At 39.2% G+C, this 19,416-nt stretch overlaps 1 protein-coding gene across 4 annotated transcripts in view; it reads left to right on the forward strand.

Moving 5' to 3' along the window:
• Nucleotides 1–19,176, forward strand: part of WDR89 (WD repeat domain 89) — a 35,777-nt gene extending 16,601 nt beyond the window's left edge. For 2 of the 4 annotated variants that reach the window (XM_029952523.1, XM_029952524.1), the window contains exons 3-4: nt 2,396–2,463; nt 17,061–19,176. In XM_029952523.1, coding sequence (XP_029808383.1) covers nt 17,092–18,252 — 1,161 coding nt within the window. In that variant the 5' untranslated portion in view covers nt 2,396–2,463; nt 17,061–17,091 and the 3' untranslated portion in view covers nt 18,253–19,176. The remainder of the gene's footprint in view (nt 1–2,395; nt 2,464–17,060) is intronic. The other 2 variants (XM_029952522.1, XM_029952521.1) reach the window with 1 other exon arrangement.
• The last annotated feature ends 240 nt before the right edge of the window (nt 19,177–19,416 follow it).

A 19,416-nucleotide genomic window follows, 5' to 3' on the forward strand; every position in this document is an offset into this window, starting at 1 on the left:
ACACTCCCACATTCACACCACACTTAGCACCTTTCAGCAAGCTGTCTAACCTCCTGTGACATCCTCATATGTACTGACCCCTTATGACTTGTTCAAAAAGCAGAAGTTTTCAATTTTAATTAACAAGTTTTTCTTTCCTAGTACATGCTTTTTGTATTCTAAGAAATCTCCACCTAACTTGTGGTCATAGGTTCCCTATTTTTTTCCTAGGAATTTTATAGTTCTTGCTCTTACGTTTGGGTCTGTGATCAGTTTTGAGTCAATTTCTTATTCTGACTTCTTTGTCTGGTATTAATAAGCCACTGCAGCTTATCTTGTATTAATACTTGCATGGTATATCCTTTTCTATCCATTTACTTTTGAACCTGTTTTATATTTAAAATAGGTTTCTTTTGGACAACATATAGTTGGGTCTTGCCTCCCTTCCCCCTCCACAAACCTGAGAATCTCTGCCTTTCAATTGAGATGTTCAGATCATTTTTATTTAATGTAATTGCTGATATGGTTGGATTTAAATCTACCGTCTTGTTTGTTGTTTCTAGATTTTTTATTTTTCTCTTTAGTTTTTTGTTCCTTTTTTCTTCCTTTTTGCTATCTTTTGGATTGTTTTTCTGATTACATTTTATCTCTACTATTAGTTGGTTAAATTTGCCCCTTTTTTGCTTTAGTTGTTGCTCTAGGGTTTACAATATATTTCTTTAACTTATATAAAGTCTACTTTCAAATAATTATATTACATATATAATATAATTATATAATAAATGCAAACCTATATGAAATAATATATATAATATAATATGCTTCTTTATCTTGTGTAAAGTCTACCTTCAAATAATATGATACCAAATTGTGTTGTAAGAAGATATATTGCAACATGTTTCCAGTTTTTCCCTCCCATCCTCTTCCTAATGCTGTCATATATTTGACTTTTAATAACACTTTAATATATTGCTATTTTTTGCTTTAAATAGCCAGTAGCTTTTAAAGGAAATTTTTAAAGAAAAACAGAATCTTAAATTTACCCTCATGCTTACCATTTTCAGTTCTCTTTATTTCTTCATGTCAATCTAGATTTCTGGCTGAATAATTTTCTTTCACATGTCTTGTTTTGCATGTTGCTGGCAATGCTTCCTCTCAGTTTTTTTCTGATTGTTTTTCTTTTACGCTTTTTTTAACAGGTATTTTTGCTGGGTATAGAGCTTTGTATTGACAAATTTTCCTTTCCTTTGAATGCTTGAGAATGTCACTCCTTGGGGTGCCTGGTTGGCTCAGTCAGTTAAGCATCTGGCTTCGCCTCAGGTCATGATCTCATGGTTTGTGGGTTCGAGCCCCGCGTCGGGCTCTGTCCTGACAGCTCAGAGTCTGGAGCCTGCTTCAGATTATGTGTCTCCCTCTCTCTCTGACCCTCCCCTGCTTGCACTGTCTCACTCTGTTTCTCAAAAATAAATAAAAAACATTTTTAAAAATGTTATTCCTTGTCCACTGACTTCTGTAGTTTTTTTGTATCTCTTAGCAGTCACTTCCAATCTTCCCCGAGCCCCTGGCAACTGTTAATCTTCTTGATGTACAGGTTTTCCTCTTCTAGACATTTCATATAAATGGAACCATACAATTTGTGATCTTTTGTGTTAAATATATGGTCTTAGCTAATGTTTTCAAGGTTTATCCATGTTGTAGCATCTGAGAAGACTTCGTTCCTTTTTATGGCAGAATAATGTTCCATTGTATGGGCATGCCATGTATTGTTTATTCACTCATCCATGCATGAACATTTGGGTTGTTTACACTTTTTTACTCTTATGAATAGTGCTACTGTGAACAGTCCTACACAAATATTTGCATGAACATATGTTGAACTTTATGAGAAACTACCAAACTGTTTTTCACAGGCTGCTACATTTCACATTCCCACCAATATTGTATAAGGGTTCCAATTGCTTCACATTCTCACCGTTTATTGTTTTTTGTTTGTTTTGTTTTGTTTTTAATAGCCAATTCATAATCATTTTAATGTCCATTATTTGGGTGACCTCTATGTCTTTTCTATTCATTGCCTTATTTCTTGACAATTTGTTATTTTTTTCTGGCCTGTGCTTGCGTATGTCTTTTTTTAATTGAATTCTGGGAATCATATGTAGAAGAATAGTTGACACTGAGGTAAATAATATTTATTCCTGGAAGTGGACACATCTCTGCTTCTGTCAGACTTTAAGTGTTAAGGATTGAATAGTCTAATCAGTAGGTGAGCTGTTTCAGGTTTTGTTGTTGCTATGGTTACCTTTGGTGCACTACTTGAAATTCTTCAGCGATGGGATGTTAATAGCCTGTGCTTAGTATTGGGCCTGGTATGTTGAAGACTTTTCCTCATTGTTCCTCCTCCACTCCCAACTTTTAGCAGGCCAGATCTGGGATTTCAGGACACTGTCTTCTTCCTCTTCCAGCCGTTGATGCTTTTCGCTCCAGGTGAGAATCAGTGGAAGCAGGGGCTCATTCTCCTCCATGATGGTTTGTTTTTCAGATGCATATATCTGTGCACAAGCCCCACCCACAAAGTTCTCTTCTCCTTCCCGGCCTGTATCCCCCTCAAAATTGTGATTGTATTGTGATTTCTACCATTTTAGACTTTTTTGGGGCCTGTTTTTAAATTTTGTGGAAGTGAAATTATAATAGTATTCTTCTGCTTCAGGCTGCTGTCACTAAACCATGCTGAGATTCTTCCATTATCGTTGTATGTACCAGTAGTATATTGGCTTTTTTTAATCGCCATGTGGAATTCCAGTGTATTAATGTACCACAGTTGATCAGTAAAGACTATTTAAGCAATTGGATACTTGTCTAACTATCTAACTAATCATCTTGTAATCTTCTTAAAAACTTGCAGTTACCCTAAAAGTAACATGCCAACATTGGCTTGTTGCTCAGGCCAGAAACCAAAGCGCCATCCATCTTTGTCACCTCTCTCCATACCCTACTTGAAGTTTAATTGGGGAATTCTGCTTATTCCTCTTTCATGATTGTGGCCTGTATCCAGCCACTTTTCTCTTTTTTATCCACTACCCAGAATTTTGCACGAACTTTTCACTACTTCCATTCTTGCCCTAAGGTCTGTTCTTTAGGCAGCAGCCAGAGGAATCTCTCACCTGCTCTCAACTGTCTTTCTTTCTCACTTAAGAATAAAATCTAGGGGCTCCTGGGTGGCTCCGTCAGTTAATTATCTGACTTCAGCTAGGATCATGATCTCATAGCTCATGAGGTCAAGCTCCACGTTGTGCTCTGTGCTGACAGCTCAGAGCCCGGAATCTGCTTCAGATTCTGTGAGTGTGTGTGTGTGTGTGTGTGTGTGTGTGTGTGTGTGTGTAAAAATAAATAAACATTAAAAAAAATCTCAAGTTCTGACCATGGTCCTACAAAGCTCTTATTTGTCTCCAGCTACCTTTTTATTCTTATTTCCTATACCACTTTCCTTCTCTGACTCAGCTTCAGCTGCCGTATTCCACTTGCTGTTTCTCTGTGCCCAGGAGGCTCTTAGACCACACCCTCATTTCCTTCTGGTCTCAGCTGAAATGTCACCTCATGGGTGAGATTTTTCTTTCTTTATTTTTTAAAGTTTGTTTGTTTTCTTTCTTTATTTTTTAAAGTTTGTTTGTTGAGATGGGGGGGTGGCTGAGAGAGAGAATCCCCAGTAGGCTCCATTCCATCAGTGCAGAGCCTCAAGCATGGGGCTCAATCTCACAAAGTGTGAGGTCATGACCTGAGCTGAAACCAAGAGTCAGACCCTTAACCAGCTGAGCCACCCAGGCACCCTGAGCGTTTCCTTTAATGACTGAATCCAAAAGGCTTGCCCTGCCTCATTTTTCCGGCCGTAACCCAATACCATATTTTATAACATTTTCACTTTTCATTATCATAATTAGTTATTTGTCTAATAGCTGTCTCTCCCCCGACAGCCCTCCGTGAAGGCAAGGACTTTGCCTGTGTTCTTTGCTGAATTGTTCTTTGCTGAATCCAGTGTGTTGTAGGACTGTCATTTCTGTCCTTCAAGACTTGTTTTTGAGTTATTGAAAAGGGTCATTCTTTAGGTCTTCTGTGTAGGTTTAATGTTGATATTGCTTATCAGTTTCTAACCATGGTTAGAAAGTGGCTGGTTCTTAGATGTTAACATCATTCTGTTATGACCTGTAGGCATTGGTTCTTTTGATCCCTCCACCTTTTTTGCAGTTATTAAAAAGAATGCATTTGCTTAATTTTTAAAAGCGTCTATTCAGAATTAGGAAAAGAAGTAGTAAACATATAGTACCAACGCAGAATTTTGGATTATTCCACACTGCTACTAACCGTTCCAAATTAAGACATCTGGTGACTGGGGAAGTTTGGTTTCTCTATTTGCTTAACCAGCTGGTTCTGGAAAGGCAAACGCTGTTCATTGTTCTTGTTGAAAGAGGCAGGGCATTCATTGATTTACTTCAAAGCGTGACTTTTCGGCAGAATATTTACTTGAGAAATTAAGGCATCACAGGATGATACTGAGGAAAATGTCTTAGTTTTTAAAAAGATACATGAATGTTATATCTGGAACTTGATGCTTGAATGTTGTATCTCCTCCTGCAGGAGAAAGTGTGTATGTCATTCCCTCCTCCCCCTCCCCCTCCCCCTTTTTCTTGGTAACAGATTCCTGCACTTTAAAAACTCTGCTTTCCCTAAGAATTTTAGTGTATTTAATGCATGAGATGCCATATGTTGTTGCAACCAGTATCTTTGAACATTCCTGTGAATAAGAATAGCATATTCAGGCTCACTAAGCAGGCTTAATTTACAAAGACATTTAGTCTCAGTCATTAATGAATATGATATTTAAAATTACATCAAAGTTGTAGCAGATGTCAGTTTAGCATACCTTCCACTCAATATTCAGCACTTCTTCCCAATTTAAAACAAATGGATCTTTGGCAAATTATTTCAAAGCCAGTTCTGTGTTAGTTTAAAATATACACACAAATTTGTCTAAATTTTTGATATAAATGTCTCCTGAGAGATGTTCTGCTGAAGTTAAACCAACACATACTTCAACCCCAGGGTATTGTCTCCTCTAGGACATACTGATAATGCGTAGGAGTGATTGTTACGATTTCATACGTACTGGCTTTTCTGAAATGAATATCAATAACCAGCCTCTTAAGTTTTACTTGTACAATTTTGCTTCAGTTAGGCTGACATTAGATATGTTTGATGACTAATAAGCTTCTTTAATATCCAGCTTAGAGAGTTTGTGGTTCCCATTAGATTTTTCATGTTTGCCATTAATACATGACATTAGACATCAGTAGCAACTCCTTCCAAGTGCTCTACTAATATAACCCACCCTTTGTAAAAAAACAGCTGTGATATATGCTTACTATACAGGCAACATAATCTACCCTTTTTTTTTTTTAAGTTTATTTACTTATTTTGAGAGAGAGAGAGAAAGCACACACATGTGCGTGTGTGCACATGCGCTAGCAAGGCAGGGGCAGAACTATGAAATCATGACCTAAGCTGAAGTCAAGAGCTAGACACTTAACCAACTGAGCCACCCAGGCGCCCCTACCCTTATTTTTTAAAAAATATGATATGTACTTGGGATGCCTGGTTGGCTCAGTTGGTAGAGCATGTAACTCTTGGAGTTGTGAGTTTGAGCCCCACATTGGGCATAAAAATTACTAAATAAATAACACTGATGTATACTTATTATACAGATGCATATGTATAATATACTCCTCTGTATGTGTGCCTTATTATAGATGTAGTACAATACAGGAGTTAATAGTGTGGGCTCTCGAACAAGAATGCTTGAGTTCAGAAGCCAGCCTTACTGCATATTAGCTGTTTATTATTAAAAATTTTAGCAATATATGGGGTGCCCAGGTGGTTCAGTTGGTTGAGCGACCAGTTTTGACTCAGATCACAATCTCACGGTCATGAGTTCGAGCCCCACATCGGACTCTGTGCTGACAGCTCAGAGCCTGGAACCTGCTTCAGCTCTCTCTCTGTCCCTCCCCCACTTGTACTCTGTCTCTTTTTCTCAAAAATAAACATTAAAAAATGTTTATTTTAGCAATATAGAAAAGTACTAGAAAGACAACACCACCCCATGTGCACGCACATGTACACATACGCACTCCAGATATTTAAACCACATTTTAATGAATGTTATTCTGAAGATCTTTCTGCACATATATACAGATAGAGTGAGCAGAGATGTGCATAGGAATGATTTTGTTAAAGTGAGGAGGTATAGTATACATTTTCTCTAAGTTGTATTGCATTTAATTTAATTTGGATTTAATAGAAAATAAAATGAAAGTGCTAGTTTCCTTAGTGTAAGAAACTAATTGCCTTTTTTTGAAGTTTATTTTGAGAGCGCGCGCGTGCACACGTGTGAGCCAGGCTGGGGCAGAGAGAGAATCCCAAGCGGGCTCTGTGCTGCCAGCTGAGCCCAGTGTGGGCTCAGTCTCACAAACCATGAGATGATGGCCCGAGCCGAAATCCAGAGTCGGTTGCTTAACCAGCTGAGCCACCCAAGCGTCCGCCCCACACCCCGTGTTGAATTTAACCTAAAGAGAAAGCGAATGATATCATGAGGTTGGGGTCATTTTGTTGTACAGTTTTTTAAACTTATATCTCAGATATCTACACAACTGAGCAACACACCCAGACACAGGTTTTTCTGGTGAGCAGATAGCCTTTCGTGTGGTGACTGGGGGACTCAGACTCCTTCATTTCATGGCTCACCCATAGGGCTTTGTAGTCCTCTGCATCCGGCCAGCAGATGGGTGAAGAGAAGGTGAAGACATACCACTTCTGGATCGCCTGACCCAGACATGGCATGATTCACTTCCACTTGCAAACTAGTCGCTGAGATGGAGGCAAACCTTGGGGGACTTGGTCTCTGTTTTCTCCTCTGAGATCCCATGAACCAATCTGTACCAAGTCCCAGGGATGTCCCACTCCTGTGAGCTGCTTCTCGTCTCCCACAAGTAGCCTGACGACTTTAGAAATACAGTAAGCCCCAGCAGCTCTCTTGCTGAGCTCCTGCAGTTTAGTAAGTAAGGGTATTTACTTCTGAGAGTTTTTCTGAGGTTGCCTGCCTTCCTCCTCAATTGACTTCTTTCCAACTCTGTGGGTATTAGAGTGCTCCTCCTTCTCCCCAACTATTTTTCCCCCTTCCCCTCCCCCACGGTCCTCTGTTAAGTTTCTCTTGTTCCACTTATGAGTGAAAACATATGGTGTCTATCCTTCTCTGCCTGACTTCACTTAGCATGACAACTTCGAGTTCCATCCACATTGCTACAAATGGCCAGATTTCATTCTTTCTCATTGTCATGTAATACTCCATCGTGTATATAAACCACATCTTCTTGATCCACTCATCAATTGATGGACATTTAGGCTCTTTCCATGATTTGGCTATTGTTGACAGTGCTGCTATGAACATTGGGGTACACGTGCCCCTGTTCATCAGCACTCCTATATCCCTTGGGTAAATTCCTAGGAGTGCTATTGCTGGGTCCTAGGGGAGTTCTAAAAAGTGTTTTTTGAATAATATTAGGTTTATAGAAAAGTTGCAAAGATACTACAGTTTCTGTGTACCCTTCACCCGGCTTCCCTAATGTTAATGTAACAAAACTAAATTTGGTAACATTTGCTAGAACTTAAGAAATTAACACTGGTGTCAATACTATTAACTAAACTATAAAGTTTGATTGGATTTCACCAGCTTTTCCACTGATACCATTTTGCTGGTCAGTCCCATCAAGGATACCGTGTCCGCATGTAGTTGTCAGATCTCTTTAGTCTCCTCCCACCTGTGATAGTCTCTCAGACTTTGCTTATTTATTTTTCATGACCTTGAAACCTTTGAAGAGTACCAGCCAGGTATTTGTAGAATATCCCTGAATGTAGGTTTTTCTCCTGATTACACTGGGGTGATGGATTTGAGGGAAGAATACCACAGAAGGGAAGGATCTTTGTCATGTCACACCAGGGGGCAAGTGACGTCAACACAGCCTATAGCTGATGATGTTCACCTTCATCAGTTGGTTAAGATGATATCTTCCAGGTTTCTCTACTACAGATACTGTCTTTTACTCTTTTCATACTCTGTTCTTTGAAACAAGTAATTAAGTCTAGTCAGTACAGGAGGGGTGGAGAATTAAGCTCCACTTCCTGGAGGGGTATATCTGCTTAAATTACTTGGAATTCTTCCGTTGTTGATTTACTTATATAGTTACTTATTTTTATCAGTATGGATTCATGGGTATTTTATTCTTGGGATTATAATCCCATATTATTGTTATTTTGCTATTCAAATTAGTCTGGTGTGACCAGTGGGAGACCTTGGTTCTTGTGTCTTTCCTGTTTATTTTTTAAGCACTACTTTACTTTGGCATTACTTGATGCTCTCTACTGATCTTGTATTTTCCCTGCCTTACACCTAGAATCAGCCATTTGTTCAAGGAGCTCACAGGGTATTTTTAATAGATCTTAAGCTTTTCTGATTAGTACCTAACTAAAAGATAAACTTATAGCAGTGAAACTCTATCATTTTCTTTTTTTTTTTAATTTTTTAAATGTTTATTTCTGAGAGAGAGATAGAGCATGAGCAGGGAGGGGCAGAGAGAGAGGGGGACACAGAATCCAAAGAAAGCTCCAGGCTCAAGCTGTCAGCACAGAGCCCGACTAGGGGCTCAAACTCACAAACTGAGATCATGACCTGAGCTGAAGTTGGACACTTAACCAACTGAGCCACCCAGACACCCCTCATGAAAAGTATAATCTTAAAAAGCATCAGCTCAGTTTGATATTTCAGTAATTTATTCAGATTGAGAATTATTTGTTTGATACTTGTATTCATGAAATTTTGCATATTGATTATTTTTTTAAAAAGGCTTAATATAAAAGTAACTGAGACTGCTTACCTCTTAAAAGCTGTAAGAATTATAAATTTTTAAAATTTGAATGTGAAGTGAAATAAAATGAATGCAAATCACATGAAGATTCATGAGAAGAAAGGAAATTAGCATTTGTTGCTTATTTTCTTAATGCCAAAAATTGTGCCCTCTAATACTTCTGTGTTCCTGTATTCTCTGATTACCCCTGTTCTTATACTCATCACCCTATATTGTAACTGTTTATTATTCAGTCTCCTAAATTCTTAAAGACAGGAAATATGTTTTTGATCTGAATCTCCAGCATTTAGCATAGTACTTAGCCATAATAGGTACGCAATATTGAATGTGTCCATTTTTATCTCCACTTTATTATTATTTTTTAAATGTATTTAACTGATGTTTGTATCCAGCATTGGGCTCGAATTTACAACCTCGAGATCAAGGGCATCTTGAGCCATCAGGAGCCAGCCTGGTGCTGCTTTATTCCTACTTAAATATGGGGAAACTGAGGCTTAGAGAGTTTAGGTAATTTGTACTGTGATGACTTTGCTATTTTATGGCAGAACAAGAGCATGAAATTAGGATGTTTGATTTTTTTTTTTTTTTAAGTTTATTTGAGAGTGAGAGACCTGATGCAGGGCTCGAATGGACACACCCTGAGATTATGACCTGAGCTGAAACAAAGAGTTGAATGCTCAACCAACTGAGCCACCCAGGTGCCCCTAACCCATTTTTTTTGAGAGAGAGGGATAGAGAATCTTAAGCAGGCTCTGTGCTCAGCGGGGCTTGACTTCACGACTGTGAGATCATGATCTGAGCTGAAATCAAGAGTCAGACACTTAACTGAGCCACCCAGGCACCTCAAAATGTTTGATTCTTTTTTTTTAATGTTTATGTTTTTGAGAGCAAGGGAGAGAGGGGAAGAGAGAGAGAGAGAGAGAGAAAGAGTGTGTGTGTGTGTGTGCGCGCGTGAGCGTGAGCATGAGTGTGAGCTGGGGAGGTGCAGAGAGAGAGGGAGACACAATCCGAAGCAGGCTCCAGGCTCTGAGCTGTCAGCAGAGAGCCTGACACAGGGCTCAAATTCACGAGCTGTGATATCATGACCTGAGTCAAAGTCAGATGCTTAACTGACTGAGCCACCCAGGTGCCTCCCAGAATGTTTGATTCATAAACCTATTGCTTTTTCTCTTGTACCACACTCATAGGTTTTTGATAAGCTAAAAATACTTCACTGCATTAGTTTCTAATTGATAATCTCTGAAAGTATTCAGAAGAAACTGGTAATATCCGTTGCCTCCTGGGAGAAGAAAGGGGCTTAAGACAAGTCAAGACCTTAGTTTTGGAACCTTTTGAATTTTGAACCATGTGACTATTTTAGATAGTCAAAATATAAATACATTTTAAAAATATACAGAAACTTACCAGATGGAGTTTTACGTTGTTTTTAAATATTGTATCATTTCAGTGGTTGTTTTTTTTTATTTTGTTGATGTCTTTAGAATCAGGGATCCTACCATTAATATAGAGCATAGATTTTTTTATAGAGTCTTCTGGGAAGTCTTTTGTGTATTTTATTTTTTCCCTTTTATTTTCGAATGAAAAATTTTAAAGGTGGGGAGAGGGAGAGGACAGATGTTCTAAAGGGAACAGAAGATCAAAGTCCCTCTGTTCAATATGAATGAAATTTGACTTCTTAAAATCTGTTCCCTAAATCTTCCTCTACCACAGCCTCTTACATTAAGTGAGTACTTGGTGATATACCCAAGACTTTATTTGATTATCTTCAGTTAGAGTGGTTCTGGCTGCTGTTAACAAAAACTCAGCTGCAAACTGACTTAAATAGGAAGTGTGGAATCTCATTAACATGGATTAATGGAAGAAAAGTTCTTTCCATCAGTTGAATTGGGTCCACTTTAGAATTAGTATAGCACATCTGAACAAATTGTAGTTGGGAGGGGAATATGTGCATGGATCGGCGAGAATATAAGGTTTCTGAACCAATCACTGGTTTAAAAGGGTAGGATTACTGTGATTAGTTTAGGCTAATCAGGATCTGCCCCTGGAGCAAAGGTCAGGTCTTCAAACCAGCTGGTGCCACGTGGAGGTGGGAGAGGAGGACGAGTTAGAGGTTCAGTCATCCTCTCCACTAGCTCCTTAACTGCGTCTCACACAGTATATGATGTATGAGGTCCCCCCCCAACCCTAGTAATAACTTTGAGGAATGTAATTGTTCATGCTGGCTGATGGGTGCATATTCTCTACTCCATACAAATTCCGTAATAAAAAGTTTAAAAAGAAAGAAAAGTGGGACACAAAAAATAAAGAGTAATTGATGGTTGCTGACTGTAACCTTTTTCTATGCCAGTAATTGTTTTTGCAATCTTCCAGCTCCTTTTCTTTCTCCTCTTCTATGTAGGGTTAACATGTGATTCCCCCTCTCAAAGGCTGATAGGCATGTTCCTTAATTATAGTTGACATTAATGCTTCAGTACTTACATAGAAAAGCAGCAGCTCGGTATTGGAGTAAACACCAGTTCACAGGTTTTGAAGTTACAACTTGGGTTTTAACCAAACTCCCCCTCCCCCCCAGCCCCCCCAGCCCCGCATCCTCCCCTTAGTAGCTCTGAGAGCATTGACAAGTCACTCAGAACCTCTGAGCTTCAATTTCCTCTGTAAAATAGGGATAATAAGGAGCTCCTGGGTGGCTCAGTTGACTAAGCATCCGACTTCGGCTCAGGCCATCATTTCATGGTCATGAGCTCAGGCCCCACAGGCTCTCAGCTGACAGCACACAGCCCACTTCAGACCCTCTGTCTCCCTCTCTTTCTTCCCCTCCTCCCTCAAAAGTAAGTAAACGTTTTTTAAAATGAGGATAATAATCCTTATCCTGTAAAGTTAAATGATAATGAATAAAAAAAAAAAACTACTTGTAAGTTGGTAGCACATAGCCTAGCATTCGTTGAACTCCATTTATGATGATTTTCTTCTCTGTGAGGCTGAGTTATCCTAGCCTAATTTCATAAATGTGGTATAGCATTATTGTAGTTAAATTGTAAGTATAGATTGTGATGTTATTAAACTTTTCCCTACATGTGGGACATTTGCCGGACCTCTTTTTTTTTTTTAACATTTTTAAAAAATGTTGGTTTTTTTTAAGTTTTTAATGCTTTTTATTTATTTTTGAGAGACAGAGAGAGACAGCATGAGCAGGGGAGGGTCAGAGAGGGACACACACACAGAATCTGAAGCAGGCTCCAGGCTCTGAGCTGTCAGCACAGAGCCTGACGTGGGGCTCAAACCCATGAACCGTGAGAGCATGACCTGAGCCAAAGCTAGACGCTCAACCAACTGAGCCACCCAAGCGCCCCAACTGGACCTCTGCATCTCACAGTCATCATAGCTAATTCCTTATAGTAAGTGGGCAATACTAAATTTCAGCTGTGGGGAAGTAGGTTTTTCTACTCAAGTCTGATAAATTGTCTCAAAAGACAACTAGTCTTATGTCCAACATACACTTCACATACAACTGTTACTCTTCAGTAGTAAAAGTATAATAGTGTATTTGCTTGTGCTGTAAAAGCTTTCATGTATGATGAACATTCATACCTGAAAGATAGAAATACATGTATTTTTTTTAATGTTTATCTTGAGAGAGAGACAGAGAGCCCAAGCTGAGCTGGGGAGGGACAGAGAGAGGAGAGAATCCCAAGCAGGCTCTGTGCAGTCAGCACGGAGCCTGATGCCAGGCTTGATCCCAAGAACCACGAGATCATGACCTGAGCTGAAATCAACACTAAAATGACTGAGCCATCCAGGTGGCCCAGAAATATTTGTATTTCTAAGGATACCACCATTTCTGATTTCATGCAAAACAATATGCAGAAGACTTTTAGCATAGTGCCTTTTGTAGTCAATAGTTTCTGAATACATGTAAAATATGTTATTTTCTTTTTTTGTTTCTTATTTAAATGGAAAAGAAAGCTATGTTCCTCCTCCATTATAGAAATATTTAGGCTGCCCTTCAGATTTCATACTTAAACTTAGCCAGCTTAGAATAAGAGCAATACCTAATTGCAGCTAGATACGTTTGGGATATTATTTTTTAATTTGAGAGAGGGAGAGAGAGAGAATCTTGAGAATCCCACAATCCTGGGATCATGACCTGAACCGAAATTAAGGGTCAGATGCTCAACTGGCTGGGTCGCCCAGGAGCCCCTAAGGATGATTACTCAAGAGATTGGCCAGCACTTCCCACCTACCATGTTTCAGGATGGCAGTTTATCAGGAATTTTATTTTCTCACCCCCTGAAATCTCGTCCCGAGATGTTTTGGGTTGTCTTTGTAAACATCTTCCACCCTTTGCATTATATTCAGACACGAGAACTCAGTACCCCAGCGAGAACCACAACAGCCGTTTTGAGGTTCTTGCGTTTCCTGATCTGCACTAGGTGGTTCAAGATGAGATATTAGTAGTTTTTCTACCTCCGTTCCCAGCATACTTAGGCCCATATTTAAATTGGCTATGATTGCTAGCTGACTCAAACAGCCAATTTTTGTAAAATGAAGAAAAATTCTTTTTAGCTACACAAAGTACCATAGCTTTAGACTTTACTAAACTTCCATTATCTGGATCTCTCTTCTTAGCTCCGCGTTGGCTGAGTAAGAACTGCCCTGTTTCACCTCACCTTTGTTGTGGCTCTGGAGCCTGGGGCGGTGCCTCCCGCGCACCCCCACCTTTTTTGTACATTCCTTTTCTCCACTGTTCCCTTTTGGCTTATTTTCATTTCTTTTCTCCTCCGTATTCTTAACTTTAGTACTTATTTCTGCCCCCTTCTTTTTGCACCCTTTTTCATTTGGGTGTGTGTACGTGTGTATGTTGATATAAGAAAGGCTCACGCCATGTCCTTGGCTCTCACTAGCCTGTTGAAATCTAAAATGCTAACCTTCCTTTTATGCATCTAACAGAAACAAATAGAGAAAAATTATGGTCAGTCTTACTTGTTCTCTTCATATGTTTTGGTTGGATTGAATCATATGAGGTCATCAATATGGTTTTGATCTATTGAAATAGATTTAAGTTAATACTTCCCTAGGCATCACACAGCCCAAGTGTAGGGTTTGGAAACTGTTTGGATGAGAGGCCTGAGCAAGGAGAATTAGATACCACAGAGGTTCTGGCTTTACCAAGTAGATGAGAATCCTGTTGTGGTGCTAATGCTGCCGACCAAAATGGAGAAGATTGTGAAGCATACATTGTTTTTGTTTTTAAGAGGAAGGTTGGGGGGGGGGGGGAAGCAGGAATAATCACTTTTATTTTGGAGTGTAGTGCGATACATAAAAGAAATGGCAAGTAGACAGAAATACAGATTTGTAAATAGATGAGATCATTGACATGGCGCTGGAAGCACAAATGTGAAAGTTACCCAGCGAGAGTGTTGAGTGGGAAGAGGAGAGAGCCTGTGGCTTCTCTTGGGGATTGGGAAGTGGATCATGCAGAGAAACTCAGATTAAGGGCTATACATAGAAGAAAATGTGTTTATCATCTTAGAATGAATCATTAGTATGTAAAATTAAGAATTAACTACATAGCCTTGGAAAGTTAGATTTCAAATATGACTCACTTGCATATTAATGTGTTAAAACATAAGCTAGAGGTTTTCATGTTTCCCCAAAGAGATTGAATTATTTTACTGTTTGTATCTGTGAACGAATATAAGCTCTATAGTTTGAGATTATTATAAGATACGCACACCTTACCTCTAATATCTTTCTTCTTCCTTCTCCTTCCTCCCTCTCTCCCTCTCTCTCTTTTTCATCCTTCCTTCCCTCTGCCTGCCTTCCTTTCTTTCATCCATCCATCCTTCCATCCTTCCTTTCTTATTGTCCTGCATTTGAAGTGTCTCAAGTGGACAGCTACTGTGATTGTTATCATTGCTACAGTCTCAACATGTTAAGTCTGCTGTACTATTCAAACTGGGGCCTACTCTGCCCATCCCATCAACCCCCAGAATCCTTTGAATGAAAGCCATGCAGGGCACGGTTCCAATGTGAAACAGACTCTGCAGGCAATGTACTGGGGGGAAGGAGTACAGCACTACTGTCCTGCTTGAGTGCATGGCCATAGTCCTGCAAATTACTATTAGCTTAAAAGGCATGATAGGGCGCCTGGGTGGCTCAGTCCATTAGTCCTCTGACTTCGGCTCAGGTCAGATCTCACGTTTGTGGGTTTGAGCCCCACGTCAGGCTCTGTGCTGACAGCTCAGAGCCTGGAGCCTGCTTCAGATTCTGTGTCTCCTTCTCTCTCTGCCCTTCCCCCTCTCATGCTCTGTCTCTCTCTGTATCAAAAATAAATAAACCATTAAAAAAATTTAAAAAGGCATGATAAACTTGATTAAACTTCTAGGGCACCTGGGTGGCTCAGTTGGTTGAGCATCTGACTCATGATTTTGGCTTAAGTTATGATCCCAGGATCATGGGATTGAACCCCGTGTTGGGTATTGCAAACCATGGAGCCTACTTAAACTTCTCTCTCTCCCCCTCCTCTCTCCCCCTCATCTCTCTCCCCCCATCTCTCTCCCTCTCTCTCCTTTTCCCTCTCTTTCCCTCTAAAATTAAAAAATAGGGGCATCTTGGTGGGTCAGTCCTTTGAGCAGCTAGCTGGCTCTTGGTTTCAGCTCAGGTCATGATCTCACTGTTTGTGGGTTCGAACCCCACATCAGGTTCTATGCTCACAGCTCAGAGCCTGGAGCCTGCTTCAGATTTGGTGTCTCCCTCTCTCTTTCTTTCTCTCCCCTGCTCTCTCTCTCTCTCTCAAATATTAAAAAGAAAGAAAAATAGAGCATGTGGTGCGGTCATGAAGAGCACAGTCCTTGGACAGAGTACCTACATTCACACTCCAGCTCTACCGTTTACAAGCTACTGCAGCCTGAGAAGCACTTCTCCAGAATCTCCTATTGGGAGCCCCTGTTGTATTGTTTCCTATTGTTGCTGTAACAGGTTACATGGATGGATCTAGACGGTATTATGCTAAGTGAAATAGGTCCAGGAGAGAAAGACAAATACCATATGATTTCATTAGATGTGGAATTTAAAAAACAAAACAAAAAGCAGAAACAGACCCATAAATACACAGAACAAACTGATGGTTACCAGAGGGGAGCAGTGGAGAGAGATAGGTAAAATGGATAAAAAGGAGTGGGGGATGTAGGCTTCCACTTACAGAATAAGTAAGTGACAGAGATTAAAAAAAAAAAAAAGCATGGGGAATATATATAGTCAGTGGTATTGTAATAGTGTTATATGGTGACAGATGGTAGCTACACTTATGGTGAGCATAATAATCACATACAAACTTGCCGAATCACTGTGTCGTACACCTGAAATTAATGTGACATTGTGTGTCAACAGTACTTCAGTAATTTGAAAATATATATTTTTTAAGGTCAACTGATTGGCTACCTCAATTACTCTTTGTCACGTAACTCAGTATTCACAGGTTCCAGGGATTAAGGCTTAGACATCTTTAGAGGACCATTTTTCTGCATTCACTACTGTGTTTAAATTCTAAAAGTTGCATATGGCATCTAGGGCCAGGAGATGATTCCAAAGTGGAGATCCTGGCTAATGCTGAGACTTATGAGTATGACCAATAATTGGGTTTAAGCTGGGGCGCCTGGGTGGTTCAGGCAAGTTGAGTGCCCGCCTTCGGCTCAGGTCATGATCTGTGGTTCATGGGTCCGAGCCCCACGTTGGGCTCTGTGCTGACAGCGCAGAGCCTGGAGCCTGCTTTGGATTGTGTCTCCCTTTCTGTCTGTCCCTTCCATGCTTGTGCTCTGTCTCTCTCTTTCTCTTTCTCAAAAGTAAATAAACATTTAAAAAAAATTGGGTTTAAGCTAGAAGGAACTGCTGAGCAGTACATATACATGTTGTAGACTTCTCTTGCTGGCATAAAATATATAGGGTAGATTCAGTATTCAAGAGTGATTGAATTAGAAGGAGGGAAAGATTAAAATATTAGGATTGATTTTATTTTATTTCTATTTTGTGCCAGCCCTAAGAGGGAAATGTTCTTGACTTAATTATAATTTTAGAGAAGCTTTGGGTTTAATTTTAATTTTTAAATTTTTATTACAGATTTTTACTACGCTTGGACACTCCTCCTGACATGGAGAAGGTTGAGGAGCAGTTGGCTGACCTGAACATTGTTACACGTTCCTCAGGGACTACAGAGCCTACTTACCTGCTTGGCATAGATACATCAAAAACCAAACAAGCAGAAAAAGAAAGCCTGGTCGCTGTTTTATGTTCTAATGGGTCAATCAGAATATATGACAAAGAAAGGTTATCCATACTACGTGAATTTCGTGGGTATCCTGGGCTTAATGGAGTCAGATTTGCAAATTCTGGTGACGGTGTATATTCATCATGTACCGACGGCACTGTAAAATGCTGGGATGCTCGATTAGCCGGTGAGAAGCCTGTCCAGCTGTTCAAGGGTTACCCTTCCAATATTTTTATTAGTTTTGATATCAGCTGTAATGACCATGTCATTTGTGCTGGTACAGAGAAAGTTGATGATGATGCACTGTTGGTATTTTGGGATGCAAGAATTAGTTCTCAGGACTTGTCTACTTCTAAAGACCCACTTGGAGCGTACTCAGAGACGCACAGTGATGATGTCACTCAAGTACGCTTCCATCCCAGCAATCCCAACATGGTAGTCTCCGGCTCAACTGATGGCCTGGTAAATGTGTTTGATATTAGTATCGATAATGAAGATGACGCACTGGTTACAACCTGTAACTGCGTTTCTTCCGTAAGCTGCATCGGTTGGTCGGGGAGAGATTATAAACAGATTTACTGCATGACGCATGGTGAAGGATTTTGTTGGTGGGATCTTAATCATCTGGATACTGATGAACCAATTACACGTTTGAACATCCCGGATGTCAGAGAAGTAATTAATGTAAAAGAAGGTATTTTGGACTATTTGGTTGGCGGCCTATATCACGAGAAAATGGACAAATTGTTTGTTGTTGGGGGCACAAACACAGGAATTATTCACTTACTAAGCTGTGCTTCATCAGGATTGAGTCACGTGACCAGCCTTCACGGAGGGCATGCTGCTACCGTCCGTTCTTTCTGTTGGAATGTGCAGGATGATTCTTTGCTAACCGGAGGGGAAGATGCACAGTTGTTACTTTGGAAACCTGGAGCAATAGACAAGACATCTACAAAGAAAGACAGCATGAAAATAGCATCCTCCGTGTACCAGCGAGTTCGAGTTCACAGTAATGATTCTTACAAGAAAAGGAAAAAGCTGTGATGTGACGTTGGGAGCTTACTTGAGAGGTTTTATAGTTGCAAGTAATTATTTTTGTGTCCTACCTGTGACAGATCTTTTTAAAGCTCATACGTAAAAACAAGCCAGAGGCAAACAATCCTGGGAAAATGTTGAAAATGGTTTAATTCAGGTCTTCATGTATTCTAAAATTATTTTTTTAAAGCTGCCAGTTGAGTATATAATCAGTGAGTTGAAAGTAAAATTACATTCCTCATTTTTAAAACCCATCTGTTGAGTCAGTAAATGTTGGGTTTAAAGAAATAGCTTTGATAAGGACTTTTTAGAAGTAGATGGCTGGTATGACTTCAAAGAATCAGGTGGTTTGAGCTATATTTTGTAAGCTCTGTTTTTTTTACATTTTAAGTCATCTTCATTATTTATAAAACCAAATCAGACTGTTTTCTGTCAGAGCTCCTGCTTGCTTAATACACATAGATTATGTTGGAGTAGTTAAATATAAATATTCTAATGATTCTAAATAGAACTAAGATTTTCTGGAATGAAGTGATTTGTATCTATTTAAAATATATATTTAGTAAATATTTGCATCTGTATTTTAAACTGGTTAAATAGTAAGCAGGTATTTCATTGACGAAAAGGGAATTACCTTGCAAAATCCCTTGAGTCCATGGAAATACAACAATGAAAGTATAATAGCAGAATGACTTTTTTATTTCAAAATATTCTGATATTTTGTGATAAAATTTTCTTTCATAGTGTCTCTTCCATAATTTTAAACTTAAGAGCCCATGGGGAGTGGGGGCCATGCAGGAGGGACCGCCAGGGCTTGAAGGGGGACACCACCATAATCTTTCATTTAAACGTGAAATTTTGTTTACTGCGAATTTTTTCATCCTCCTACATATTTTTCCAAGGAATATTAATAAAAAAGTTGGTCACTGTAAAGGTTTGGTATGTTTTCTTACATCTAATTAAAAATAAAAATATCTTTTTATAGATAAAAATATTTATAAAAATATTTTAGAACATTTTAATCTTTTGAACTAAATATATGGTCACGAAAAATACAAGTGTTACTTTAGAAGCTTTTAAATTTCTCTTTAAATGTTAATAATGAGTTATCTCTGCAACGAGCAGTGGGGGAAATTTTTATTCTATAGAACAATGCAACTTCTATTTAGTTGT

The sequence above is a fragment of the Suricata suricatta genome, chromosome 9, assembly GCF_006229205.1.
Source record: "Suricata suricatta isolate VVHF042 chromosome 9, meerkat_22Aug2017_6uvM2_HiC, whole genome shotgun sequence".
Taxonomy (NCBI): domain Eukaryota; kingdom Metazoa; phylum Chordata; class Mammalia; order Carnivora; family Herpestidae; genus Suricata; species Suricata suricatta.